The following is a 27,976-nucleotide window of genomic DNA, read 5'->3' as shown; positions in this document are numbered from 1 at the left end:
ATGGAGTTTGGCGCGCTGGCACTGCCGTTCATCCTGGCACTGCGAATATCTTCTCTTGCCTCTGGGAACAAACTTCAGCCCCATATGTAAGTAGCAAGAAAAGAGAACCGGAGTGTTTTTATAGGGCAGGGAACCGTACAGCAGAAGCTAAATACAGTATTTTAAAATCCAGGGTGAATGGAGGAGCAGAGAGAGTGAAGGGGAGGGAGGGCTGGTCTGCGTTTCTTCATCTGGTACCAGATGTACATAAAGGTGAATAGAAATGTGAAAATCCGGATAGACTTTGCTTGTAGGAACCTTGCTGGTTTTAACTCAAATGTTGCTATTGTGTGAGCACAAGAGGTGACTGTTGTGTAAATAGTTTGACCTTTCTTCACAGAACTACTGTTTTTATTGCACTTCATTTACCTCTTTCTTATTGTGTGTTTCTTTCCCCCTTTTGCTGTTACTCTCGCAGCGCGTAGTCCGTTCTTTTTAATTAGATTTTACAGTTACAGTTTGGTGTTAATTATTTGGCTTCTTTGGAAAACTTCCTTGACAATTTGGTCTCCTGCCAGAAGATGATCTCTCGATGCAGGGGGATTGCTCTAATTCTTTTTGTAAATGAACCCAGTGTTGCATGGTGTGCTAACTCCACGCTGCTCTCCCCCATGTCTTTAACTTGTCGGTTGAAAAGGGGTCCTTTTTAGCAGATAAAGGTTTTGCAAGAAGATGCCTTTTCTCCCTCTGTCAGAGGTTTTGTGCTCCTGCCTTGACAAGCACTTTTAGGACTTCTTGGATGAGACACGAGAGACGAGATGTGTGCCAAAGCGCCAGAGGAAACAAAACGCCAGCGCCTGGGAAGTGCCGTCCCTTCCCCTGGGGCATCGCTGACGCTGCCCAGTACACACACAGCCGCTGTTTGGGGCACACAAGAACCTTTCTTGGCTGCGATAAATAACACCGCAGCGGTGCTGCTGCCAGCCTCGTCCCTGTGGTTCCTCTCCGTCCGTTTTTCGGGCGCGCAGGGTGAGGCGGCTGCGGGGCGGTCCGGGGGCAGGGAGGTGCTGCCCTGCACCACCCGGGAGCTCCCTGTCCATGGGGACACCCAACGGGCTCCTCTGGCCGTCACCGTTAGCGCTGGGGAGTGCTGTGGCGGTGACGTGATGTGCACGGAGCTTTGCGAGCCAAACCGCTCGGTGGTGGCCACATGTGGGGGTGAGGAGAGGAGGTTTGAGAGCCAGGCTGGGGAAGGGGGGGGGGGGGGGGGGGAAGGAAACATGCCAGGAATCCCCGAGGCATCGCCAGGCTTGCTGTAACAGCGCCGTCACGGAGCCTCTTGCAGCACTCAGATGCCAGCTGCAATCTCTATGCTTCACCACCGCCACATTGTTTAGTTTAACTTCTTTTATAGAAAGTATTTTTGTGAAAGCTCTCAGTCCCTTTTGAAGAATCGGAGGGAACAGAAGCAGTCCCAAATAACGAACGGCTCATAACTTACTAAGTCAGGGACAAATGTTTCCCTCTTCATTCTTAGTTAAAACTACTGACTCACGTTTGGTGAGAGAGAGTCAGGATTCGAAAAGAAATAAAGTGCAAATGGTATTTTTCTTATTTTCTTTCTCACTGAATTATATATGCTCACTTTATTTACTGGAATAAGTCCTGCAGCCCTTAGCCCTGAACGAGTGAGAAAACATGTAAGACAGCACACTGAATTCTGATTTAAGGCACTATTAATCAAATGATGCATCATTTCTAGTGGCAGAATATTTTTTTTTTTCCCCAGACACTATCAGAAGACGCAGATACCATTGGTGTTTGTAGGGACAATAGTCAGGAAAATAATCCTGAAAGGAAGCGTGTGTATTCTTTGTTAACTGAGAGAGGACAGAATGGACAAACAGAAATTATTGTGCTACCATATCATAGAATTATAGACCCATAGAGTGGTTTGGGTTGGAAGGGACCTTAAAGACCACCCAGTCCCCCCCCTGCCCCGGGCAGGGCCACCCCCCCCAGCCCAGGGTGCTCCCAGCCCCGTCCAACCCGGCCTTGAGCACCTCCAGGGATGGGGCACCACAGCTTCTCGGGGCACCCTGCGCCAGGGGCTCACCGCTCGCACAGGAGAGAATTTCTTCCCAATATCTCATCTCAATCTCCCCTCTTCCAGTGTCGAACCGCTCCCCCTCGTCCCATCCCTCCCCTCCCTGACCCAGAGTCCCCCCCCAGCTCTCCTGGAGCCCCTTTAGGCACTGGAAGGGGCTCTGAGGTCTCCCCGGAGCCTTCTCTTCTCCAGGCTGACCCCCCCCACCTCTCCCAGCCTGTCCTCCCAGCAGAGGGGCTCCAGCATCTCCATGGCCCTCCTCATGTAGGCTGATGCCTCTTTTCTCATCCGTCCTCTGTTTTAAGGCTAAAATTTAGCCTTAATATGTCAGTGGAAAAGTAATTGCTGCATTTTTCAAGCGGCGTCCCAGGAGCTAGAGTGGGAAACCTCAGCAGCTTCCCAGTCTCGCTGGAACTGGCCATGTCGCAGTGCTGCAAACCCGTACGGCTTTGGGGTTCCATCGCTGTGTCAGCCCCACAGTGGGCAGCAGGTCTGGGGCTTCGAGGAGGGGGGTCGGGATGGAGTGGGCTTCCCGTGGGTGCCCCCCACTGGTACCGCGGGGTACGCGGTGTGTCCTCTCCCTGTGGGGCAATTTCCCATCTGTGAACACAGGTTTGCGATGTTCACCTTGTACTTCTCCAATGTTTAATCAGTCTACGAAGGCCTAACCACGTGCTTCTGAGGAACACAGGTGGGTGCCACCCTGTTCAACGCTCACAAGAGCATTAAACGCGGGATTTTGGGGGGGAGGTGGGTGGGCTGCGCTTGGCAGCGGCTTGTGGGGGATTTCTTTTCCCTGCGCCCATTTAATGAAACGAGGAGGCAAATACAGTCTATCGCTTAAGATATCGCTTCCCTGCCCGCGACTGGTGCCGGTCTCCGCCTGCAGACCCCCGCACACCTCTGTCTCTCTGTGCCAGGCCCAACGTCTGCGCGGAGCGGGAGCTGGCGATGGTGGGGCAGCGGCAGCCGTGCGCCCGGGCCTTCACCCGCACCGTCAAGGTCTGGAAGCAGGACTGCGGGGGACGGCAGTGGTGCACGGGCTACGAGCGGAGGTACGTGCTCTTCCTTGGGGCTTGGTTCGCTCCTTGCGTGGTGAGAACGGATTCCGTCTCACCAGCGGCCAGAGCTTGTTGCTCGCTTTGTGTCCGCCCATCGTGGCGGCTGCATGGCTGGCGGGGTCCGGGCAGAGGAGGGGAGGGCTGGGAACGGCCGCCGTGTGCCCAGCCTGCGGTGGTGTGGCACGGGAGGCAGCCTCGGTCCCCCCCGAGGGGTGGTGGTGAGCTGACAGCGTGGCTGCGGCTCTCCTCGGTGCCCGCGGCTCCCCGGGAGGAGGGCAGCGAGCGCACAGCTCGGGGCACGTGGCCTCCAGCCGGTCTGGCGCGAAGGCAGCATGGCCGTTCACGGTAGGGTCGATGTGAAGGGAGAGCTACGTGCAGGGGGAGATGTGGCTCCGAAGCCACTAATCAGCCATAAAGAGTAGAGCTGTTTATTAGGCATTTTTCTTGGCTAAAGCCGGGAGACTATGAGATTTGTAAACCCTACGTGCATCTCGCCGGAGGGGTTTCTGACCCTACCTGCCCTCTCTGTGGCACTGAGAGTTTTTCATCTGTTAAGGAATTCCCAAAGAGAAGATATATCACTTTTTGTTCTAAAGAAGCTTTGTGGCCGTGGTTAGCTGTTCCCAGTCTTCCGATGACATACTACATCTGTTTCCTGTGGTCATGCCGTGCTAATGAAGTGACGTAATCGCATCACAGGTATTATTCCTGTATCTTTAGATGTCTCGGCTTCAAAGCAGTAAAATTTTACAGCGCTGAAGGCAGTTGCTGAGTCCAAGTGAGGTTTATTGTGCTTGGTCTAAAAATAAATAAATAAATGTGGCCGTGGTGCAAGTGATGCTGCGTGAGGACAGGGGGTCAGCAGGCTTCGCTGCAGCGGCCTTGGCTTCCTTTCGCACCGCCAGCAGGACCGTGCTCAGGCCCACGTCACCGAATCACAGAATCGCCCAGGTTGGAAGGGACCTTTAAGATCACCGAGTCCAACCGTGAACCCAACACTGCCAATAGCACCACTGAACCATCTCCCTCAGCACCACATCTACACGTCTTTTAAATCCCTCCAGGGACGGCGACTCCACCGCTGCCCTGGGCAGCCCGTTCCAACATCTGACAACCTTTTTGGGAGAGAAATTTTCCCTAATATCCATCCTAAACCTCCCCTGGCCCAACTTGAGGCCATTGCCTCTTGTCAGAAGAGTGTGCAGCTCCCTGGCCTCAGGCTTGCACCTGCAAGAAAGGAGTTTGGGTGTACTCTGAGCGGAAAATTGATGCGGTCATTCAGCTCGTCGTATCCCTTGAGTCGCCGACTGGCCGTTACGGGGAGCTGGGAGGCCAAGCACGGAGGAGTTGTAGGGAGAGGGCTGTGAACATGCGCAACAGGGCAAATAATGCGCTTTTCTTACCTACACAGCAGCCAAACTACAATGTGCCCAATCTTCTTCTGTTCTCCACCTGCTTTTCTGGCCTCATTAGGCAGTTACAAGCCTTTACAAAATAATAATGGTAGTAGTAGTTTCAAAGAAGCATCTTGGACTAGAGACAGCTTTTAAGTCTTGACTTTAGGAATTCCTCCTAACCTGTAATTGCCAGTAATTATCTTGGTGATGATATCTGTGTAGTGGTAATAAAGGAGCAAACAGAGTCTGTCTTTTGACCATGTTTTAAAGAGAGGACTTTGAAATGAGAGGTGCCCCGTCTGCTGCTACTTCAAAGGCTGGGAACTCTTCGGACCCAGCTGTCCCTTTAGGACTTTAATGTATGTTTTTAACATTGTAAATCAAGGAAATGAAATGCAAAAACTTTCTGTCGTGCTTCATTATAAATATCGGAACAGCCTAGCGCTAAAACTCTGCTCCCGATGAAAATACAGAGGTGAAGCCTAGGGGTGCTGTGAGGGAACTCACCCAGGGAATTTTAAAAGCAAGTACAGCAAAAGGACTATCGGGAAAGCTTTTCTCAGGCAAGATTTTGTCCCGTATCCCCTCACTCTAAACTTCTTTTGGGAGTTCCCATTGCAGCACGCTTATTCCAATAGATGGGAGATCTCCTGCCAAGCTCCCTTGTGCTGAGCAATTGAGGGCAGCGGAGCGCGCAGTGGCGGCATTCCCAGGGATGCTGCGCAGCCCCCGGCTCACCCGCTGGAGTGGCTCCAGTTGGACCCCGCTCCGGCAGCGCGGGGCTCAGGACGCACATGAACAGCTTCGGGAGCTGACACGCACGGGGCTGGCCTGAATCCGGCCTCGGCGCCTTTGGCTTCATGGACACGACTGGGAAAATCCAGCATCTGCTCTCCTTGCCCCAGTGCAGCGCCCGGCGCTGCTGCCTGGCCCACCCGCCTGGCCGGGAGCAGCTCTCTGCGGGGTTCAGCATCGTTAGCTAATTTCCTAAAATTCCCGGGCACGCTTGGGCTGCTGCAGATACTGCGACAGTCCCATCGCTGTGCCTGAACTGTAAGTGCCATTCCAAACTCAGTAGCATTTGTTTTTATAAGACTTGTATCTGTGCTGAGAATACTGGATTATAGTGTTTCCTAAACATCCAAACAAACGTCGCGCTGCACCCGCGGGACCGGGCCCTGCCCGCTCCGAGAGCCGGCGGCTGCTCCTCGGCTGTGAACGGAGCATCCGCTGCGCTTCTCCTCATTCCTGGGAAAGTGACGTTTTCGCTACTGGTTATGTCGCTTTCCCGAATTAGGTGACAACAGAAGGCGGCTTTGCTCAGCCTCGGGAACGAAACTTGGAGGGATGATGGCGCTGTCCCGGAGGGGCTGGAAGTGGATTTTCCAGCAGCAGGACACAGCAGGAGTTTTAAGCCTGGGTTGCATTAGTTCTGGCTCATTCAACATTTTCTGTGCCAGGGACTCCTTAAAACACAAAAGAAAACAGAAACATTGAAGATAAAGTATCTCCTATGTGGTTCTTTCCAGTCTGCAGCATCCAGATATCCACAGGCAACTGGGGCTGTCAAAATATTTGCATCTCCTTGAGAACCCACTTGGGCTGACTTAAGGATCTGAAGCGCCCGATAGAACCCAGCGAGACCAGTGGAGATGGGGTTGCTCGGGGCGCTGCTGGGACGGGAGGGAAGCCGGGATCATCAGTCCTGAGCTGTCCCACATCGCTGTTTCTTGGAACACCTTTTCCTCCCCGTCTCTGAGCCGCGGTGGGCGGATGGAGGAGGCTGTGTGCTGCCGTGCAGGCTTTCCCCTTTTCAATGAAAAGGACGGTGTTTTCCAGAGTGGCCCGTGCGGTGACTGCAGGACCGCCGCGTCCTCTTGTGCCCTGCCGCCGCGGCTGAGCCCCGGGCTGGGCCGGGAGGTGGCCCTTGGTACCCAGAGGATGCGGGTGGATGTGAGCCTCATCGCTGGCTCTTCTGGTGCACGAGTGACTGCAAAGTGCTTTCTCAGCTGCTTCTGGAACATGGCTATTTCCTTCATAATTTGTTAACAGCTCATACAAAAAAAAAAAAAAAATGGGTATCTGCTTTCATTTTTCTCAGCTGTGCTTCCATATGCTGGTTGGCACAGCAGCGCAGCCCAAGGTTTCCTTCACGGGAATTAATGGCGCACCGTTATTTAGGGTTCTTTTGTAGAAACGTTCAGACAAAATCAAACAACTAGACTGAGTTAGGATAAATATTTTCAGTGGACATGTACAACACATCTGCTGTGCCAAATATTTGTTGTTGTTTGTCTGATTTGCTTTGGCGGAGCAGTTTCATGTCCTGCCAAAGGAGCTTTTTTTTAAAAAATCGGCTTCAAAAGTTTTATCTGTGTTTCAATTTTCACGTACACACAGCGTCAAATTTCCGGGGGAAAAAAAAAAGTGTCACTCTTATTTATTTATGCTTCAGATCAATCCCTGCTGTCCTAGCCCGGCTCCTCGCCCGGGAGGGACGAGCAGGGGGTGTTCAAGGGACCGTCAGCACCTGGAGCGCAGCACCCCCCGCCAGCCCTGCGCCGGCTCTGCCGAGCGGTGCCGCTGCGCCGCGGCGTCCCCGTCCTGTGCGGGGCTGGAGCCGGCGTCAGGCAGACGGGAGGGATGTGCTCCCACCTGTGCCATGGCCGGGCTGGTGCTGGTGGGGTGCAGAGGAAGGAGAACTGAGGAGGGGAAAGCCCTTTCCATCGGGAACCGGCTCTGCCAGCCTCAGCCCGCAGGAGCCTTGCGGTGTAAAACACGTCGGCATGGGGAGCTCTTCGAGTAGCTCGATTTTCCCATCGGGATTCTGATGAGTTTTTAGCTCACCCGCCCCTTGGAGACACCTGCTCACAGTCGCTAAAGCTGGACTGGGTCTTACCATTTCAATTTCCTTTGTTAACAAGCTGTGAAATAGTTTAGGAAAGGAGAAGAAAGCCAGGGGTGTTACGAGGACGTGGGCACTCCAGTCTCTCGTGTTCCCAATTAAAGTAAATTAGGAAGTATTTTCTTAGCATCAGCGATCATTGCTAGGCCAGGTGGAAAAAGATGTTTGAAAACCGAATTCCTCGTTTCATTTACATCCACAGTTTGAGTTACAGCTTCTGTTCTTCCCAGTTCCCCCATTCTGCAGGAATTAACGGTGTCTGGGGGGTACCTTGTTTTGTGTTTCAGGACCGCGTATTACACGGGCTACAGACAGGTGTACAAGGTGAAACACCAGACCACGTACAGGTGTTGCCCGGGCTGGTCCCAGCGCGGGGGGGATGCCGGCTGTCTCTACCGTAAGTATCGCGCTGTTCGGATGAGATTCCTCACTTGCTACTGTCAGTATTGGGTTTTCGGCTGAGGGTGCTCGTTTCGAGTCCTGTGCCTGCCGTAAATGCTATAAAAATGTCTTTAAAAAGAACTGGGTTTTTTTGTTGTTGTTGTTTGTTTCTTGGTTTTAATTGTTATTTCTGTTAGCTGTGTGTCAGAAGGATTTTTCTCTGGCTTCCCAGGAAGCGCTGTGTGTTGTTTTCCGTTTTTGGAGAATTTCCTCGCTGCAGCATGAAAGGGTTTTCAGAGTCACGTTCATTTACCCACTTGCCAAATGCTACTGAACGTTTAAAATCAAGCCCAAACCGGTGTTTCAAATGATGCCATTGGCAGAAGCTCTGGCAAGCTGTAATCCGAGCCCCGAGTGGACTCTTCATTATAAAAACCAGTAATTGCTGTGAGCGATTGACCCGGCCGGGTGATGGCTAATTTGCCGTCTAGTTGCTCTTACTCAGCATTCGTGAAAGCTGCTTCCTTGGAAGAGGGGCCTTCGGCTGACTGCGCGGGGGCGGAGGAGCCGGGCTGCGGCAGGCGGCGTGTGGGCCCTGGCTGCTCCTCGCTGCGGCCGAGCGCGGGATGCCGGCATCAACGCTCTTGTAAGGGGATGCGACTCCTCAACTTCTTCAGAAAGGGTGTGTGTGTGTGTGTGTGTGTGTCAGGTACGAGATCTGTTATTTTTAAGACTCGCTGAGGCTGAGACAGCCCTGGCAGAGATCTCTGCGGGGCTCCCCCTCGTCTCCTCCCTCCTTCAGCCAAAGGGTGAGCGTTATCCTCCCCCTCTGCTCGGCCCCGGGGAGGCCACATCTGGAGCGCTGTGGCCAGCTGTGGGCTCCCCGGGTCAAGAAGGACAGGGAACTGCTGGAGAGGGTCCAGCAAAGGGCTACAGAGATGATGAGGGCACTGGAGCATCTTTCTTACGAGGAGAGGCTGAGGGCCGTGGGGCTGTTCAGTCTGGAGAAGAGAAGACTGAGGGGGATCTTACCAATATAAATCCTTAAAGGGCGGGTGCCGGGGGATGGGAACAGGCTTTTCCAGTGGTGCCCAGTGACAGGACAAGAGGGAACGGGCACAAACGTGACCATGGGCAGTCCCATCCCAACCCGAGGAGGGACTTCTCTCCTGTGGGGGCGGCAGAGCACTGGCACAGCTGCCCAGAGAGGGGGGGAGTCTCCCCCTCTGGAGCCACTCCAAACCCGCCTGGAGGTGTCCTGTGCCACTGCTGGAGGTGCCCCTGCTCTGGCGGGGGGTGGCACTGGGGGAGCTCCAGAGGGCCCCTCCAACCCCCACCAGTCTGGGATGCTGTGATGCTGTGATTCTGTTCGGGCTCGGGACTGGTGGGATCCAGCGAGGGACATCTCAGCGTCAGCCTCAAGGGACAAGGCAAACTGCCAGCGTGGCTGAAGTGATGGCACTCGTAAGGTTTGAAGAGGAGACCCAGCACTTGAGACTTTTGGATTCCATGGCTGGCTTTCCTCCTCCTTTGTGTTTGTTCTAGTGTAATTCTCTGCAAAACAGGCATCAAAGTATCTACTTCCCAGCTGTGCGGGGAGGCTGCAATATGTATTTGGATTTACACGTGAGTCAGGCAGGGGATGTGCAAATATTAGTATCTAAGATGATTTTATGCTATTATTGCAGAAGGCAGAGGCAGCATTATCCTCGTGGGCCCCATATTCCGCCGCCCCCTCCAGGCTGCGCTGCTCGACAGGGAGGCAGATGCGGCGTAGCTCCCGGCTCCTTCCCCCAAACACTGTGGCCACATCCAGCTGGGGAAATATTTAACTTTAAACTTTGCTTTTGAGATGTTGAGAGCAAAGAAAAATCTGCTCTCTGATGAAACAGAGGTTTATCTGAACATATGTGGAGAAATAAATGTCACCATCGAGGCAGAATCGCACACGCTCCCCGTGATATATTATTAATTCTCTGCCTAGTTGCATAATGGAGCTCTGATCTTTTCTGAATTAGACATTGGAGGGGCACTCCTGCCCTGGCCATAGAAAAGCAGCTTTCGTTTTAAGTAATAAGGCAGGCGAACCAACAAAGCATTCGGGATCTGACCTGCCTTGCCATCAAGGGAATGAAAGCGAGCCGTGTCCAACGCCGTTGTAAAGGCGATTTGGATTGTAATTGACCTACAATGTTGACCTACAATATAGGAAAACGTCTCCCACAGCTAGTCACCTTTTGTTCTGTAAAGAGGCTGCATGTACCTTCCGTGCGCTTTGATGCTTAAAGCAAAGGTTTAAAAAAAGGAAAAAAAAAATTAAAAAAAAAAGGTGCGTCTAGCAACCAGTCTTTATTCTTCCTATTCAAAAGCCTGCAACACAGGAGAGCAGCCCCGCTGTGCCGGAGGAAACTCCGTGGGTGCCCACCGACCCACTGTCAGCCAGCAGATAATAACCTCAGATGAACTCAGAAAAGTGGGTTCTGTAATGATTTTCCCTGCCGAGGAAATGAGTAATTCCATCCAGGAAGGAAGCAGAGGAAAGGAAACAGAGCTGCTCAGGGCACGCTCTTAACCGCTCACCGGGACCAGCGCCCCGGGGGTGGGCGACGGTCCTCATCGCGCCGCTCGCGGCGGAGCCGCTCTGTGCTAAAGGAGAGAGGGGGGTGCAGCTCTTTCCGAGACAAAATACTCTGACTCTCCCTTTTCCTTTCAAACTTGCTGCTGGTTGGTGTGACGGGCAAGCCGTTGGTGTTTGTTTTCTTGTCATGCATACATCCGTAGTTCCTGTTGCTCTCTTTTAAATGAGTCTTGTTTACATGTTTTCTGTGTATTATTCCCCAGAGCAGGAAAGCTGGGAGATGTTTTGCAGCTGGAGTATAAGCTGAAGAACAGGTTACAAAGCCCTTGCTTGTCCCCGGCTTCCGACCATTAACCTCAGTATTTCTAAAGGGAGAATGAGGGTGACACGACCAGTTAAATGGCATTTTAGCAGGAAGGACGCGACTGCACGTCGAGGCCATCAATGCGCCCTGTGCCACCGCACCGCTTCACTGCAGATCCACTCCCGCCTCTGCTCTGGCAGCGTCCGCCAGCTCTCCGTGTTTGGATAACCCCGAGCACTCAAAGCGCCTTAAATAATATTCCTGCGATGCACAGCTTGTGTGGTTTTGTCTCTTTTTTAACAGCTCCTAGGGACAGCCAGCCCTGGAGCTCTCTGCGAAAGCAGCATGACCCCAACTCTAAAAACCCAGCAGAAATTGCTGCCCGGGTGGCGGTGGGGTTTTGAGGTGGGGTGAGCAGCTCGGATGAGGTGTGTGTGCTGCCCCAGGGAGGGTCATGGCTGGCTTAAAACCACCACTAGAAATTTTGGCATGGCAGGAGGGAGAATGTAAGAGCGTCACTGGCGTGACAGCGTGGACCTGGTGTTTGTGGCGGGGAGGGTTCGGTTTCCAGAGTCGCGGGTCGCCCCGCTCGTGCATGGCATAAGCTCACAAGGAAGCGTGTGTTGGATTTCCAAGTGCCTTTCTGGAGCTCGTGTTCTAACAGCTTTATTTATTTCAATATTTAAGTCTTTTTAGTACTTTTGTGATGCTGAGAGTATAAATGTTCCACCTTCTGTGTTATGCACTCACCGGGAGATGTGTGTGTTTGACGTGTGGGGCTTTGCTTCCATTCAGCCGCTCGGATCCGGGTGAATGCCATTAATTTGAAAATGGGGACTGTGCTGTAACCTTAAGTTTCTCGGACTGAAGAAAGGGGTATTCACACACCTCAAGTGCAATTTACACATCAGGAGATGGTCCCCGTGGGCCCTTTGCAGGGCAGGAACCTCAAGTTACATTGCTCTGAATCATTTTCTGAATCCCCTGAGAGCCGCAGAAGAGCGGCCAGCGGGTTCGGTGGCTGAAATGTGGCCACGGGACTCTTGCTCCCCATTTCCATCCCCTCTCCTCCCGGCCCCCCGCAGGCGGTGCTGGTCCGGCAGCAGCTGGATGAGCAGCTGGATGAGCATCCCGCAGGCTGGACCGGGGCCAACGGGGCAGCTCTGCCTGGCTCCCGCGGGACGGCCGGTGCCCTGAGCCGGGATTGTCCGCCGCGATCCGCAGGCTCTCCTGGGGAACCCTTCTGGTTTCTGTGTAACTAAACCCTCCGCCCCGAGGAGCTCCCAGCTTTTCGCTTGCAGAGGTGGGATGACTTTTCCTGCTGGTGGCCTGGGCCTTAGTACACGCGTGTTCCTCTGGAGCAGGAGAGGGTGTAGGAAGGACTGGCAGGGAAATGAGTCAGTAAATATTAGCGAAGAGCTGAGGCAGGCAGACACAGCCAGGGCATTATGCTTGTTAGAGGATTTTCTGGTTTGTGCATGGCAGTCGCGAGTCAGCCTGCATTCGCTGGCGCAGCTCTGCTGAAGGCAATGAAGCTAAGCCAAAGTATGTCAACAGGATTTGTGGCCCTTCCTATCTGTCTTCAGAGACCATTGATCGGGTTCCAGGAGTACAAAGGTGGGGAAGGCCATCGCTGTTGACAGCTTAATTAGAGCTCTTGGGCACTGTGTGGTGGAATCGCTCCAGTAAGGACGTTTTATCTTGCCTCCCCTTGGAGGCTGGCATCTCCCCACCGCAGCGCTCTCTGCTCCGAATGCTGGACTGTTCATCACTTTTCCTTAAAAATAATAAAAAAACCCACAAACCATGCGATGTTTTATTAGGGGAAATTTTCACCACTGTAGACTGGTGTGTAGCCGGCCAAGTCCTGCTGCTTTCTTCTTGTTTGAACATGACATACTGTCCAACACTTGACAGTGGTGTTCAGTAGCGTTATGAAACGGGAGGCCCCAGCACGCTGTGGGGACCAGTTCAGTCGGGTCGTTTGGGCTCTCGGAGCCTGCACTGGTGCCTGGAAGAAGAGAGCTTGCCCCGTTGCGGCCACTGTGCCGAGTGTACTCATTGTTTGCCGAGGCTGGTGGCTGTCCGTAGCAAAAAAAAACGGATGTGCTCCTTTTTCCAACACACCCTTTTTGTGTTTCTGAGCACTGACAGGTGAGAAAATGGCCCGTGCCGAGCTGCGAGGGCAGAACGCCCTGGCTCAGAGCGCGTGGGCTCTGCTGGGAGCAAGTAGCCTGGAAAGAGATGGAAAATTTCATAGAAACACCCTGTAAAACGGCGCTGAAGCCAAGCGGTCTGAAGACTAATGGCTCCACAGAGATCTCAGGAGTCTGAAAGAATATTTGATTTCTTTGTTCCTCTCCTTACTATGCCATTTGAAATCGTGACGGCTGTGCTTGTTCATAACACCCCTGGAGCTGTCGGGTCTCACCTTGTAAAGGCAGCGTGCCCGGCTCCCTTGCAGCGTCCCTGCTTTTTGTCCCATCTCTTGTGCTGGTTGCAGAAGTGTGAGGGCTTATTGCGGTTCCATTGCCCTCTGCCTTGGAGCATTCATCCGCTCAGTCCCATTTGGGAAGGAAAAAGGTCAGAAGTCAAGACACCCTCTGCATTTTTAGCATGGCACCAGGTTCTTTCCCTGCCTGATTACTGATAGGTTGACTTTCAGACTAAGCTTCTCAGTTTCAAGTGGCCTCTGAGATGCTACTTAAATTCCACACGGGCTCAATAACGCAGTTAAAGCCCTCCCTGATTAGGACAAGGGGCCTGCGTGCCTGGTAATCCCCGTGATCTCTACTTTCAGCTCGAGATGTTGAAAAGCCGAGTCCCACCAAGTCTAGAGCTCTTGGTCTGCACGGAGGAGCTGGAGTTCAGCCGCCGACATCATGTCTGTGTTCTCCGGCCAACCCCTGCCACGTTCAGAAATGACACGGTGAGGAGGAAAGGCACCAAGGAGAGCAGTAGGCATGGAAGAGGCTAAAGAGGAGACTGTTACTAGAAGATTTAGTATATGGTGACTTTCTCATGGTTGCAATGTTGCCTGTGAACCCATGCAGGAGGTGCCAGTGCCAGCTCTGCCCCGACCGCACACTCCTGCGGGAAACACGGGCTCTCTGGAAGAGCGGCGAGGCCAGGAGCGCTGGGACCGCGGCCGGGGAGGGAGCCCGGCTCTGCTGCCGGGGGGGGCATGGCAATACCCGAATGGATTTGTAACGAGCTAGCGCAGGGGCATGGAACAGCCCAGGCGAGCACAGCAGGGGCAAGAAGCAGTCTGGCCAGCTCTGGCCATGGTGCGGCTGCCTGGCCACACGGCTTCTGCTGCTCGGGCTCACACGGCTCGCGCTGCCCCGTTTGCTGGTCGGGTACCTCCATGGAGCTACTGGAGGAGCTCGGCTGGAGCTGCTGGTCTGAAGCTTCAGTCGCCATTCCTACATGTCTTTATCTTGAGTTTTCACCCAGCCCTCGTTAGGATCACGCTTTGCTCTGATTTTTAGCTCAGGCAGAGGTAGAGCCTGGCCCTAGGTAAAGAGGGAGGATTGCTGCTCATTTGGTGAGGAGGTGGGAGGAAGTGTCAGAGTCTGAGACCCGATGAGAACCCTTCCGAGCATCCCCAGGGGTCAAGTAGAAAGCAGTTGAATCTTAATCTCCTCGTTAAAAGCGAAACTTTTATTAGTCACAAATGGCCCATTAAAAGGCTCCAGAGTGAGTTACCCTGCACTGAACCGCGTTTCTGTCCTGCCAACTCTGCTTAGCTTTAGCGTACCACCCGGCGAGCGGGGCAGGAGCACTTGGCAGGGCCGGCTGCGGTCGCCGGGCTCGGCTGCCGTCCGGGATCCACAGGCACGGCTGAGCCCGGCTGCTCCGCAGCCCTGGAGCCCGGCGGTGCAGGCAGGCGCGCACAGCCACGCGGGAGCCGGCCGAGCCGCCGCCGGGGGAGCAGCGCCATTATTTGCGATGCAGGTTGGAAGGCACGGCAGGAAATGTGTTCGGTTAACAATTTAATTTCCCTATTAGGCTGACTTTCCTTTGTACATCACCTCTTGGCTCCTGGAGGCTCATTGTTTTGTCAGCTGAAAGGCTTTGACTGAACTTCTGAACCTTTCCCCTGGGATTGAGCCTGGGACTGGTTAAACTTCTAATGTGCGCTCCCCCGGGAGACCGTCTTTGTCCGCGCAGAGGATGGCCGTGGTGTACTTCAGTGAGCCCGTACGTTGTAAGAGAAGTGCTGTTCTCCATCACTCCTCCTTTTAAATCAGTCTCTGACTTCCCAGGAATCCTGCCTCACTGAATCCTCGCTGTTGTCCAGCCTTTCAAACAGCAGGCGATGACGCTTTCCGTAATTTATCCTTTCTTTCCTGTTCCCCAGAACAGTGTCGTTGTTACCCTTTTCCCAAATTTCCATTGCATTAAATTATGTCGCTCTGAATTAGGAGCTGGTTTGCAGAAGGCTTGGGAAGCGCAGGGGAGGGAGCCCCGCGGCCCCCTCGGCCCCACTGGGCTGGGAAGTAGGTTATTATGGTTTCCACTCTGTGTGTGCCAGCCTGAAGCACAGAGCAGGGAATTGTCCGGGTCATTCAGGAAATCTGGGGCACAGCCAAGAATAACACCCGTATCTTCTAATCCCTGATTTGTGTTGCTGCAATTGCTTCTAATATTTTCCATTGTTGTGCTTTGGGTCTTACGGAACGGAGGGCTGAGCGCTGCTGGCAAACCGGGCGCCGTGCCGCCAGGCTGAGCCTTACTGGGACCCTGTCTGAAGGCCCGTTTTTAGGTGATTAAGGTGAAGGATTTGGGGAAAACCAAACAGCCTCTTTATGCAATTTGGCCACTCAGTCAGTTCTGTCTAATAGAGGCCTGAAGGAGAGGGAGAAAGGAGAAGACAGCCCTCCTCGCAAGACTAGAGCTAGCAAAAACTTAAGGCTGCAGCCCCAGAAAATCTCGGCTCATACCTGGGGATGGGAAGTTGCAACGAAACGCTCGCTGCCAGGAGCTCCGTCTGCCTTGCCAGGCGGGAGCACGCACGGGGGAAATGTGTGCGGTCGCGGGCGTCACGCGGCGCGGCTCAGCCGAGCGCGATGCTGGTGATGAAAGAGTTTCCCGACTTCCCGTGTTCTGCACCAGCAGGCCAGCATGGGATTGATACGGGATCGCCAGGGTCCCCAAGGATACGTGGCTATGAAAAGTGACTAAGACATTAGATGAGAAGATAACTGGCCTTCTGAAACAACATTTCATCGCTGTTTCATTAGTTTGGGTAGAGTGTTTGGACCTCAATGCCACCTTTGTGTTACTAAATAATCTTTTTTTGGCGGGGGGATTTGAAAAATCATCAGGTCCTTAAAAGAGCCGACACTGGGGCTTAAGTATTTCAGCTCTAACGCATCTAAGGTGCAAAGTTTGGGGAGTTTGGATATCAGTGAGAATGAGACTTGCAAGGAGCTGAAGTTACGGCTGGGGCTGCTGAGCGGGAGCTGGGTGAGCCGCAAGGGAGCTCCCGCGTCCAGCGGCGCCCTGGCGGTGGTGGTGTAAAAGAAGTGGTAGAGCAAACATCCTTAAAGTAGGTGCAGAGCTTTGTCTTGTAAGAGTGTGTGTTGTGATAGCAAACGTGCAAATTTGTGGAATGTCATATTCACTTAAACCTTCCCAAAACGTTCTTAAACGCCGCAGCCTGGGCGGAAAGCGCTGTGTTAGACAGTATCAAGATTTAGCACAGAGGGGAAATTAGGAAGTCAATTGTGTTTCTGTAGGAAAAAGCAGAGCCAATACTTGATATATGGAGGATGCAACGGTAGGAGGAGAATAGTGGGAAACTTGGTAATGTGGTTATTAGGCTTCCGTGTAGAGTAGGTTGTAACCGATTGCATTACGATAAGAGTAGTGTAAATACCCAACAACATAGCACTGGGGGTTGGCCAACATCGGGGTTTGACCCAGTGATTTGGCTTTCACTGAGCCCCAAAACAAAGTGCCGACTGGTGTCTCTCCAGGCTGTGGTCGGGAGGCAGAGCGTTCCAGGCAGCTTCGCCTGAGTCGCCGAGGAGCTTTGTGCAGTTGGTGAAACCTGTCAGCCTCTGGAGTTTTGAGGACACGAATCTGCCCTGCACTGACTACATCCCCTTCGTTACTCAGCGGATCGGGGGGTGGAGGGGAGGGTGGGGAGAGAAAAGGGACCTGCCTTTACTCCTCTGATCCTAGGGGATGCCAGTCCCGCAGAACACGGCTCCCGTCTCTGCAGCCGCGAGCGGACCTGCAGTTGGGAGGGCAGGAGTTTTTCAGGCACGGCAAGCTTTGGGTTTCTTTTGTGCAGGTAGCACCTGCTCTTTCCCATCTCTGGTTTTGTGTGTATGTCTTAAAGTTCCAAATTATCTTCGAGAATGTGTTGGTAGCGCTGCAAATTTACCTTCTTGGGTGCACAAAACGTCCTGCCAATGTGCCCCAAAAATGCAAATACTTCCTTGCGCTGTTTCCATCTGCGATTCCTTTTTTTTTTTTTCTGAGTGCACAGTTGGTGTTTTGGAGTAGGCACAGAACATTTTGTGCCAAGTATTTGGAGCCGTGTTTGAAGCCTGCACGGGGTGCCTTTCCTCCCCTGTTACAATGGCGCAAAATGATATGTGTAATCACAGACCTGCTTTTTCTGTTACTAATTAGTTACAGCTTTAGCTGGAATGGGAAGGGAAACCGGGCGGCCCCCAACTTGCAAATCGGAGGGAAAAGTTACAGACAGCGTGCCTGTGGAAACCTTTGTCCGGTGGGCGCTGTTATAATTGTTTTCAGGTGGTCCCGTATCATGTGCGGATTTGTAATTCAATCACAGACTTTTTGTGGTCAGTCGGTAACTGCAAAGGTGCTGTTTCATCGCTGGCCCTGAGCAAGGTCCAGAGCCTTCTGGTCGGGGACGTCTCCACCAGCCCGTGCCCAGGACCCCACGCTGGCCTCCACGCCGGCCGGTGCCACCGGTGTCTCCTGAGGGCCTTGCTGGGCCCCCTCGAGTAGCTCACAGTCGGTTCCCCCTGGAGATGTTCTTAATTCTCCAGCTTTTTCCTTAAGGCGGTCAGGACATGCAGAACTGCCAGCCTTGCGGCTTTAGAGAAGAAAAAATGGCTTTCCTGGAGTTTTTACTTACTTATTCATTCATTCATTCATTTATTTATTCTGTCTGCACTCATGAGCCCAGGTGATGTTAACGCAGGAGACGCTGCTGCGTTGTTTTCCCACGTGATGTGAATTGAGCGTGAGGAGCTGCAGACACGTCAGGAGAGCGGCCAGGAGCGCGTGGGACGCCCAGTCCGTCCGAAACGTCTCGGACGTGAAATCCTTGAAAACTTTCTTTACGCTGGCCAGTGCAGCCTGCTGTTTAAAAGAAAGTGTGACTGCTGAAGGCTGAGGGAGAGGACGGTTCTGATATTATTCTGAAAGGCGCTTTTCTTGAGGATGAAGAATTGCTGTACACGTGTGTGTGGCACCGGCGGAGCCAGTGGCACCCACCTGGGGCAAATTCTGACTGTGGGTCCGGAGGGGGTCACTAACTGCTTGTGATCAACTTACGCCAACCAGCAGCTCCGCTACCCCACGCGTGCCTTGGTATTGCGATAACCCCGAGCTCTCCCGGCAGGAGAAAAACACTGCACTCAGTTTTCCCCCTGTTGTTTCCACTGAAGCCAAAGACAAACCTCATCTTTGCTCCAGCAGAGGAGGTTTGGCATCCTCCTGAGGATGCAGCATAGGTTTGCAGGTTGATGGTTCACATCTTCTGTCGGCAGGTCACTTCAGTGGGCGACCGCGCGGGGCAGCAGCCTGTTCCAGCCGCACACGAGCCACAGTCAATCGCGGCGTGAGCTGCTCTTGGCTCCGCCAGCGCTTGTCTGCTCGCCTGCGTCCTGTGCCCTTTCTAGTAAATCTGCGCTTCTGAGCCAACAGGTTTTGGATTGCCAGGTCTGTCTTTTGTAATTTCGGCTATTTGAAATAATTACGTTCTCTGGATCCATCAACCGGATCGACAGGACGCGTGGGGCCCTGAAACTGGTGACCGTGACCCGGTTGGCAGTTGCAGTGCATTCCTTCCCGGGCTGCTGTAGCACACGGGTCCCGTTGCTGCTCTTGGCCCACAGTCCAGCCCGGGCTGAGCAGGAGCTCGGGGCGGGCGGGAGCTGCCGGAGCAGGTACTACCGTGACACATCTCACACCGTGGAGACGGGTGATGGATGCTCTTATTGCTCCCTGTTACGTGGTTTGTCGCGCCTTTTGTGAAGTGTATTCCTACTCAATCCCATTTTTCTTGGATTTTGTTACAGCTTCTTCAGTGAAAGTGAAAAGGGCAGGGGGGGAAGGAGGAGATGGAGGAAAAAGAAAGGAAAGAGAAATTGGCTGGCAACACAGCTGTGTCCAGATCAGCGAATAGAGAGAAAATTTCATTGTCTGAATCTCTAAATGGACTTAAAACGGAAGATAGGCGCTCGTTCTGCATCCTTACACTTTGACAAAGCACAGCACACGTGACAGCATCACTTGCTGACAACACTTCTCCTTTCGAGATGAGCATTTTCTAATGGGAAATATAAAATATTGGCTGCGTTTCCTGAGTTATGAGAAATATATGTTTCACTGGAAAAACATATCCTTGTTTGTGGTTTTATTTAGATGATTTGAAAAGGTGGATTTCAGAAGCCTAATTGAGCATTCTCTGTCTCTGTGTACATTTTACACTCCACTTGGTGAGAACAGAGAAATGTGGCTGCTCAGGCTTACTTACAGTTTAGCTCCATTTCATCCTCTCGTCCATTCAGAAGGTGACGCCACGTTGGGTAGCCAGCTCCCCAGGAACGCTCAGCAGAGAGGTGGAAAGCAGCTTCTAGCGCTTTGCTCCTGAAAGATGCCTCTGATTTCAAAATAACTGAGTTATCTCTGTTGCCACAAGATCTGGGATGATCCTGCATGAGTCATTTTCTGACTATTTTACCCACTTGCCAGTTGGAAAAGCATTGTTTCAACAACAACCCTGCAGCTCTGCTGATGTTTTCCTGCGAATTTTCACTTAACTGCACTTCAAGAAAAGCCCTTAGGCGTTGCCTGAGGTATTTTACTTCCTAGCCTGAATTTTGAGTACTGTTTGAGTATCACATTGCCAACCAAAAAAGAGCAAACTTTCAAAAATGGCTCAACGGTGTTTTTATAGCTATTCAAATGTGCTACAGGGCTGTGGGAACCTCATCAGTCTATGGGTATTTATTAGTGCACAGACACTTCTGATCGTGATCTCAGGAATGATTCTCTCCCTCCTCCTTGCAGCTGTCTGCGGTTACGGGGTTTGTTTCAACGGTGGAAATTGCGTAGAGGGATCTTCGCAGCTCTGTCATTGCTCCTCTGGTTTCCAGGGACCTCGCTGTCAGTACGGTGAGCCGTCTTTTCCAATTCTTCCTTTAATTTTGAGTCGGAAGCAGAGAGGATAAAGAGCGAGGGATGCCCCAATATTTTTTTTATCCTAGCCATTGTTTGATGTGCAAAACTCCAATAATCTGCTCTCTACTTTTTTGGCCGCTGTTTCTAGTGTTTGGGGAACTTGGATGTTTGGAAAGGAAATGCTTATCATGACTTGCTGTGAAACATAGCTCCGTCCTGTACAATAGCCTTTATTCCTGGCTGCCATCAGCGGAGGGATTTGCTGGAATCGGAGAAGGAAGCTGATTAAAGTTGGGTCAAACAAAGAAACCCTGGGGTCGTGGCCTGCGGAGCGGAGCTCAGCCCGGGGAGCGTGGCAATGGGCTGCCACATCAGAAGGGAGAATAGTTAAGCTCTGACTAGCTGGATCAGTTATATCTTGGGCAAGGCTTTATTTTGGGGCTCCTAAGCTTTATTTAATTAACCTTCATGCAATATACAAATTTTCTCTTGAAGGTTATTGAGTTTCCTATGTTTGGTAAGTCAGAGATGTTCTGATTTGCCGATGTAAGAGTCTGTAGCAAACAGCTGCTAAAAGCTGGAATGGTTCTCCATGCGGCGTGTACGGGAAGAGAAACGGTGCCTTGGACTGTTGTAGAGAGGAACGGCTGTCCCTTTCCTCCCTCTCAGTCTGCAAGGTACAGGGCAGTAACAATTACTCAAATTACCTTTAGATTATACTGATTTATAACAGCAAATTAAATAAAAAGACTTTTTTTTTTTTTTTACCGTCCTTAAGTGTACATCTCTTCCTTCAGAGACACGTGCTTCCTTGCTCTTTCAGAAACAGAGGGAGGGGTGTGGAGGTTGGGACCTGCGCTGGGACAGTCCTTGGCAGGGGCTGTGCTTTTCCCACCACGAAGGGCTGGAGAGGAGCGTTTTCTGCAAAGCCTGAAACCTCCAACCCCGGAGTAACCAGGACAGAGGGCGGAAAGGTGACTGTGTGAGTTAATCAGTTCAGGGAAAGTGTGCATTAAGAGGGCAGATACGAGGTCTTGTCACTTCAGCGCGCGAGGAGGCACACCACCGCGGCTGCGCGGCGGAGCCGGGCTGCGGCTGCTGAGCCGGCCGGCTCTTGGGCGTTTTTCATGGTGCATCTGCTTTAAGGAACTCTAATTGTTGTTACAAGTGTCAATTTAGAAGTGCTTAAAAGGCCCTTAAGTCGCGTTTAGATAATACCTTTAAAGAAAAGTTTGTATCTGTCAGACACAAACTGTAGATTGGCCAAACCCTCCTTGATGCTGTTGACTTTCGGCTGTCTTCGTTCCTCGCTCGGTCTTTGATGCATATTGTTAACTGGAGCTGGAGCTGTGTTTATTGCAGTTGGAGGATTTCCTCGGACTCGTCTGGGACAGTGGTTTGTGTGCGATGGTTGAGTCCCTGCCCCGTGTGCCAGCGGTGGCACAAGTTCTCAGTTAGGCCATGAAGCAAGAAGAAGAAAAAAGAAGTGCCCAGAGCCCAGGCGTACAGCTCATGAGCCCGGCTGCTGCTCTCCTGCTGCAGCACATCCAAACCGGAGCTGTGTCCAGAAACGCAGGCAGCAATCGGCCCCTCGGGCAGGCCGGTGTGAGTCCTGTGGAGTCTGGGCATTGTCCAGCGCAGAGGTGGCATGGACCCCTCTGGCAGGAGGCACAAACCCCTCCCAGAGTCTGTCTGAGATGTGTCTGTCGGGCCAGTAGGTCTGCACCTCTGCCAGTGCCTCCTGGTGCCAGCAAGGTTTCATCCGCCCATGGCCAGGTGGGACATCTCTCAAGGGCTGGTTGTCCTTCTCTCCACAGCATTTGCAATGGTGTCATCCGGAGTTAACGCCATACGCTAGAGATAGAATCACAGGATGGTTTGGGTTGGAGGGGACCTTGAAGATCATCCACTCTCCCCCCCCACCCCGGGCAGGGCCACCCCCCCCAGCCCAGGTCGCTCCCAGCCCCGTCCAACCCGGCCTTGAGCACCTCCAGGGATGGGGCAGCCACAGCTCCTCAGGGCACCCTGCGCCGGGGGCTCACCGCCCGCACAGGAGAGAATTTCTTCCCAATATCTCATCTCAATCTCCCCTCTGTCAGTGTCAAACCGCTCCCCCTCGTCCCATGGCTCCCCTCCCTGACCCTGATCCGCTAGTCGCTCAAGGCTCTGCGGCTGGTTTAGTGCTACCAGTTATAATTCTACCTCTTAAGTAAGGTGAAGAGGATGCTGCTTAGTATGGATGCTGCTTCGTATAAAAACAATTTTCGGTTTGTTTTGCTTTTTTGCTTTATGTTTCTAAAACAGTCGTGCTGCAGACACAATAGTAACACGAGTCCAAATTATCTGTCCCCCCCAGTGACTCTCCTAACTGCGGTCAAAAGACGTGACTTAAAATACCACTTCCCCCTCAGCCTTTGACCCCCGCAGGGTTGGGGCATGGCTAATTCTCGGAGCACACACGATCCCGCACTGCGGCTCAGGTTTGTGTTCGTACATTAGAGGGGTTTTGAGGAAATAAACAGCCCTTAAATGGTCCCTGCATTTTTTTTGTCGTAGCTTCTCTCGTACAAATTTATAAAACAAACGTCGGGCGTCTTCCTGTACAGAACCTGAGAGGTAAAAAACACTTTCACATTTGGAAATATTTAGCAATTCCCGCAGTTATAATTGGTTGCAGCTTTGAAAATAAAGCACACATTTCTGAGACCCCCAAATATTTTTTAAAAGGGAAATGACCGGCTAGCTTTGGAGGGGAAGAAAATACATCTGTAGTTGCCCTGACCTTACCCCCGCTCGGGTGAGGGACCCGAAGTCAGTGCTTTGGGTCTTAAAAGGTTAGTCTGAGAAACTGTTAGTCGGAGAAATTGGAAAATTATAGTTCTTGGTTAAAAATGAGGTGTGGGTGAACCTCCAATAGTTGCAGTTTGGGCAATCTTGTAAAGTATGACAATGGTTGAGTCTTTTGGAAGTGATAAATTGAGTTTAAAAAGAAAAAAATCCAAGGTTTTTCTGCCAATTAACAAAGCAGGAGGTGGCTATGTCATGGTTGTCATTTGGATTTCTAAGGAATTTTGATTTTGTTTTAATTCTTTTAAACTCCAAGCGAGTTGGCTGTTGAACTGTTGTGTCAGGATATTGGGCCTCGACGGTGATGTTTCGATATATGTCTGTATTTGGAACCTAGAAACAAAGAACCAAACTGTAAAACTAGATTAAAAAAATAATAATGAAGAGCGTTTGAAACTCACTGAATTTCTGACCTTTATTTTGAACCTTTAAAATGCCTTTACTCAAAATATATATTTAGCGGCTGCTCAGAGAAGCTCCTTATCTGATCTGCTCATCTCTAATATGCCTGTCACACTTTAAATGATCGTCTGAAATCCGGAATACCTGCGCTCAGACCCTTACCTTCCGTGTTTTGGCAGAGCTTCGCTCACGGCAGCGGGGATGGGCTGCGGTGCAGCCAACGGGGGGTGGCCAAGGACAGACAAGTTATGGCTCTGCTGCCTGAAGCCAAAGGAAGGAACCAGCCCAAACTCTTTGTTTCGGAGCGAGCTAATTACAAGCGATGGGGAAGAATGTGAAATAGAGTGGATAAATCATTCTTCACGCTGCTTAACCTCAGTTTATAAAGTGTTAATTGTTCTATTGCCTTTTCAAACAGCGCAGCCCAGCTGACTCCGGAGCATTCCTTTGCATTTGCAACCTCAAATTATTTTCACTCCCGAGTGATTTACGTTTCGCCCTTGGGGCAAAAGTAACCCCCTGACACCCCCTTCTGCCGCGGCAACATGTTGCTGTTTCCAAGACCTGTTGTTTGTAAACATCGCAAAGGCACCCGTGTCCTGCTTCCTTCAGCAAACCCGCCCCGACGGGGCCTTCTGGTCGCTTGAAGGGCTGGAGGGAAGGAGATGGAGCTATGGAAGCGCAGTCCCAGGCAGGACGTGCTGGCTGGCTCAGGGCTTCCACTCCTTCCCCTGTCCGCTGGTAAAGCGGTGACAAACACAACGTGACCAATACCAGCTCTAGCCGCAGTGAATTTTTCGGACAGGGCACGCGGTGGACATGAGAGCCACCAGCACATTGGCAGGAAGAGCGGTTTGTGCCTTGGGGCACCGCTCCGTGTGCCTCGGCCGTTCCTGGAGGCACTGGTGTCCCCACACCCACTGATGTAGACTCTGCAAATGAAGGAGCATTTGATGAAGGAAATATATAGATATAATAGACTGAGGACAGTGTGCATTTTGCAAGACAAGTTACTTTGCGAGCATCTCCAGAAAGCTCTCCTAGCTTTCAAGTTTCATTTTAACCTTTGTTTCCTCCCTGCTTTTAAACAGATATGGTGCTCCTGAAAAACTCAAAAAGACCAATGAAAATGCTCTATTTGCCCTAGCTTGAGAATTGATTTTTTTGTTGTTTGTTTGTCTCTTGATGCATTTCATTATTCATAGTGTTTTCCAAAAACCACTGTCCTTGCCACAGAGAATGTGCTGATAGAGAGTACAGGAAGATCCCAGCCACAAACTCATCCTAACTTTTTATTGACGGCTTTAAATTATTTTTCTTAGTAAACACTTTTTTGGACAAATTTCTGTCAGAAACCTAATTGTCTGGATTCTCCTCTTTCACTGTTAAAAGTACTCTGGGTGGTTAACTTCTGTGCCGGTCAGTCGACCTTTGTGCTGGATTTTAATGATGGGGTGGGAGGCTGGAAGCTGCTTCAGGGAAGACAGCTTTGGGGAAAGACACATAATGCTTAATTGGTGAATCATTTTTCTCATCTGTCACCTATAAAAGAAGCTATCCTGGTATTTGGGATGATGATACCTTCTTGAGAAATAGTTCCCCAAAATGGAGCTGTTCAGCATCTGCCTGGGATGAATGTGGACGTGGTCCGGAGGGCTCCTGACGAGGCTGATGAAAGCGTGAAAATGAACCAGAGTGAACGAAGTTGCTCCCCGGTGATATTCTGCGGTGTCATTAGTCTTCCAGAAATATCTCTGTCTGATCTAAACAGTATCGCTTTTTCTTTTCTGGAAAGAAATACAGGCGTGTTCGTTTTAAAGGCAGGACGTTCTCAGTCCTGGCCAGACTCTTATCATACCTTTCAGCATGGGATATTTTTACTGGCCGGCCGAGAGCGGCAGCAGTCCTGTGTTTACCCTGGCTGGGAAACAGGCAGTACCCCATCAGCCGGGCTTCCAGGGGCGAGATGCTGTCCTTCCTGCTCTCCTGAGCTGTTGAAAGTGATAATATTTGGGCACTCTCATCTGCATTAAATCACCTCCCGTTGAAGGCAGACGTCTGCCTGGGGCTGCGTGAGCTCTTTGAGGAAGGTCTGCAGTACGTCGTCTTTACCCGTCTGGGTTTCAACGCCTTTTCTGCTGCCTCGTGCATCTCGGTGGCTTTCTGATCCCGCAAAGTGCTGTCAGTGTAGAGATTTACCTTCTTTTTTTCCCCCTGCAATGTGGCGTTGCCCACCTGCCCTGAGCGGGGCTTCGCTGGAGCAGTGAACCGGGGGAAGGGGTTGAGCTGAACAATATCACGGTGATGCAGAGGCTGCATCCCAACTGGGATGGGGAAGCGGCTGGGCTGTCCCCAACTCCTTCGTTATCTTCCACGTCTGCTAGATGAAAGGGTTGTAAATGGAGTGTTGGAGGTTTGGTTTCAGGCTGAGCCTCTCTGTAGGCGCTCCCTTCTTTGAGCTTGGACGTAAATGACCCCTCTATGCAGGGCTGGTTGCTGGGAGGGAGGGGGTGTCGGAGGACCTGGGCTCCGCTCCAAGCCTGCCCTGTCTTCCCAGGGATCCGCGCATCACCCGGCGCTTTGGGCTCTGGTCGCGGTGAACTCGGCGTACCCGAGTGCACACAGCGGAGCGGCTCCTCGCACGGCTCCGGCGGCGCCCGGGACCTCTGCGCGCCGGGGGTCCCGTGTTCACAGCGGGGCCGCCCAGCCACAGGATGGGGACCACGAAGGCTGTTGTTATTTGCATCCCATAGTGTCACTCAGCTCTCTGCCTTCAGCCTCTGCTTACGGGAAACTTCACGGCGGAGCGGGTCGTGTCAGCAGCACTCCGGCCTCGGGGGCTCTCGTGTGGGAACTTCGCCGTGCTGTAGGGACGGGACCCTTCCTAATTAGCCCGGCTGCGTTTTGAAGGATCGGCCAGACCAAATCTTCTTTAGCCTGGCACAAAGGAGAGGTCAACTGTAAGCAAGCAGGGCCCGTGATTAGTGTCTGCTTTTGCAAGGCCAGCTGAAATGGCTTTGTTGCCGCTTGAGGAGACCGTTATTGTCTCTCTCTTTTATAGCACTGCCCTCATTTACACAAGCATTTGACATGCCCTCAGTGCTGTTTGATTGACTAATGACCCTATTTCTCCACTAATCTCTTGGGGCTGTTCAGTTGGAAGCCTCTGCGGTGTGGAGGGCTGCGAGAGGGGTTTGCTGCAGCCCTCGGGCCGGAGGTGGTTCCCAAAGGGCAGCGCGGGACTGCGGAGCCCTCGGGGGCATCCGAGTCAAAACGGGAAAGATTTTGTCTTTGGAAGTCGACTCTTCGTGGACCCAAGGGCCGGATGCGTCTTTCTGAGGCGGAAAGCCCCTGGCAGCGAGTGTGCACGTGCGAGAGCACTTGCGTGGACTCGGGTGACTTCCCTGCTCCAAGGGGACCCCGGTGCCGATTTCAGACTGACAGTAGCAAGATATTGTGCTCGATGTTTCATGGGTTTACAGTTCACAAGGCCGATTTAGAATCCGTTTGTGGGATTAAATAGCAGCAATTGTTCTTCAGCTGTCAGTTTATTGGAGAGAATCCACTGTTAATAATACCAGGGCTAAATTAAGCAGAGCACTTCTCCAACAGCCAAGAAGTCTGAATACTTTTATTTATAAACAGCCTCCTCATTCAAAGGTTTAGCCTTCTGCTGGGGAGGGGAGAAGCGCCTGAGCCCAGAGGAGGTTTCTGCCAGCGCGCCGCATTGCCGAGCAGCTCTGCCTGCCGGGAGGCTCTCTCGGTTTGGCTCAGGAAGGCAGTGGAACAAGGGCAGCTTGTGCAGAGCTCTGCTTCGTCCCGCGCTATCTGCTTGTCCATCAGCCAAGCGTTAGGTATTTAATAGCTGGCAAACAGGTAGTGCTGAACTCTTTGAAAAAGTTAGTGAGAGGAAACAAGCCAAGGCTATGTAGTAGGGGCTTATTCAGTTAAAAAGAAAAAGAAAAAAAAAATCTTCAGTGAAGCGAGTTTTGAAGAAAAGGGAAAGTGTATGTGCCGGAGCTGGGGGAGCAGCGGGGCTTGTACCTGTGAAGCAAGTTTCCTCGCGCTGCCCTCTCCAGGGTGTTCCGGCGTCCTTCACCGAGACGCACAAGGCGGCGTTCATCGCGGGCTGCCTGGCACGGCCTCCAGTCCGCAAACCTGGACACAAATGCAGAGCAGTTACTCCATGAATAACTTCATAGTTCATATGATTTGAGTTTCTAAAGGTTAACTGGAGTACAGCAAACAGCCTTTTGGACATACGCTATCACGTTTAAAGTTGTCCAGCTTCATCGATGAGTGATGGAGCGCATGCATAGGCAAAAATATTACTGACAGTTGTTTAAAGGAATATGATAGTGGGTGAAAAAGAGCTGCTCGTTTAAGAGACTAAAATCTTTAAAAGCTTTAGTGACTTCAAAATATGGTTTTCTTTGTTCTTTTCAAGCTTTCCTTGGGTTGAACTCAAGAATTAAGGATTTCATTATCTTTTAAAAGAGGTGATTATATTGGGTGACAGAAAATGCATGGCTCAAGTCCTTTAGATGAGTTGCAGCCCTCTGCTTAGATTTTGGCAAATAAACGAGAGAGGAATCTTATCACTGACATTGCACCGTTTT

The 27,976-nt window shown here is 51.9% G+C and overlaps 1 protein-coding gene across 1 annotated transcript in view; it reads left to right on the top strand.

The window, feature by feature from the left end:
* The window catches only part of MEGF6 (multiple EGF like domains 6), a gene marked incomplete at both ends in the record, with an annotated part of 106,528 nt that continues 78,552 nt past the window's right edge, over window positions 1-27,976 (top strand). The window contains 3 exons of the mRNA XM_082493524.1: window positions 1-86; window positions 3,007-3,141; window positions 7,737-7,846. Of these exons, the coding sequence (XP_082349650.1) occupies window positions 1-86; window positions 3,007-3,141; window positions 7,737-7,846 (331 nt within the window). The remainder of the gene's footprint in view (window positions 87-3,006; window positions 3,142-7,736; window positions 7,847-27,976) is intronic.

Source organism: Vanellus vanellus, assembly GCF_965231255.1.
Source record: "Vanellus vanellus genome assembly, chromosome: 20".
NCBI lineage: Eukaryota > Metazoa > Chordata > Aves > Charadriiformes > Charadriidae > Vanellus > Vanellus vanellus.
This window is presented reverse-complemented; position numbering and strand designations above follow the sequence as displayed.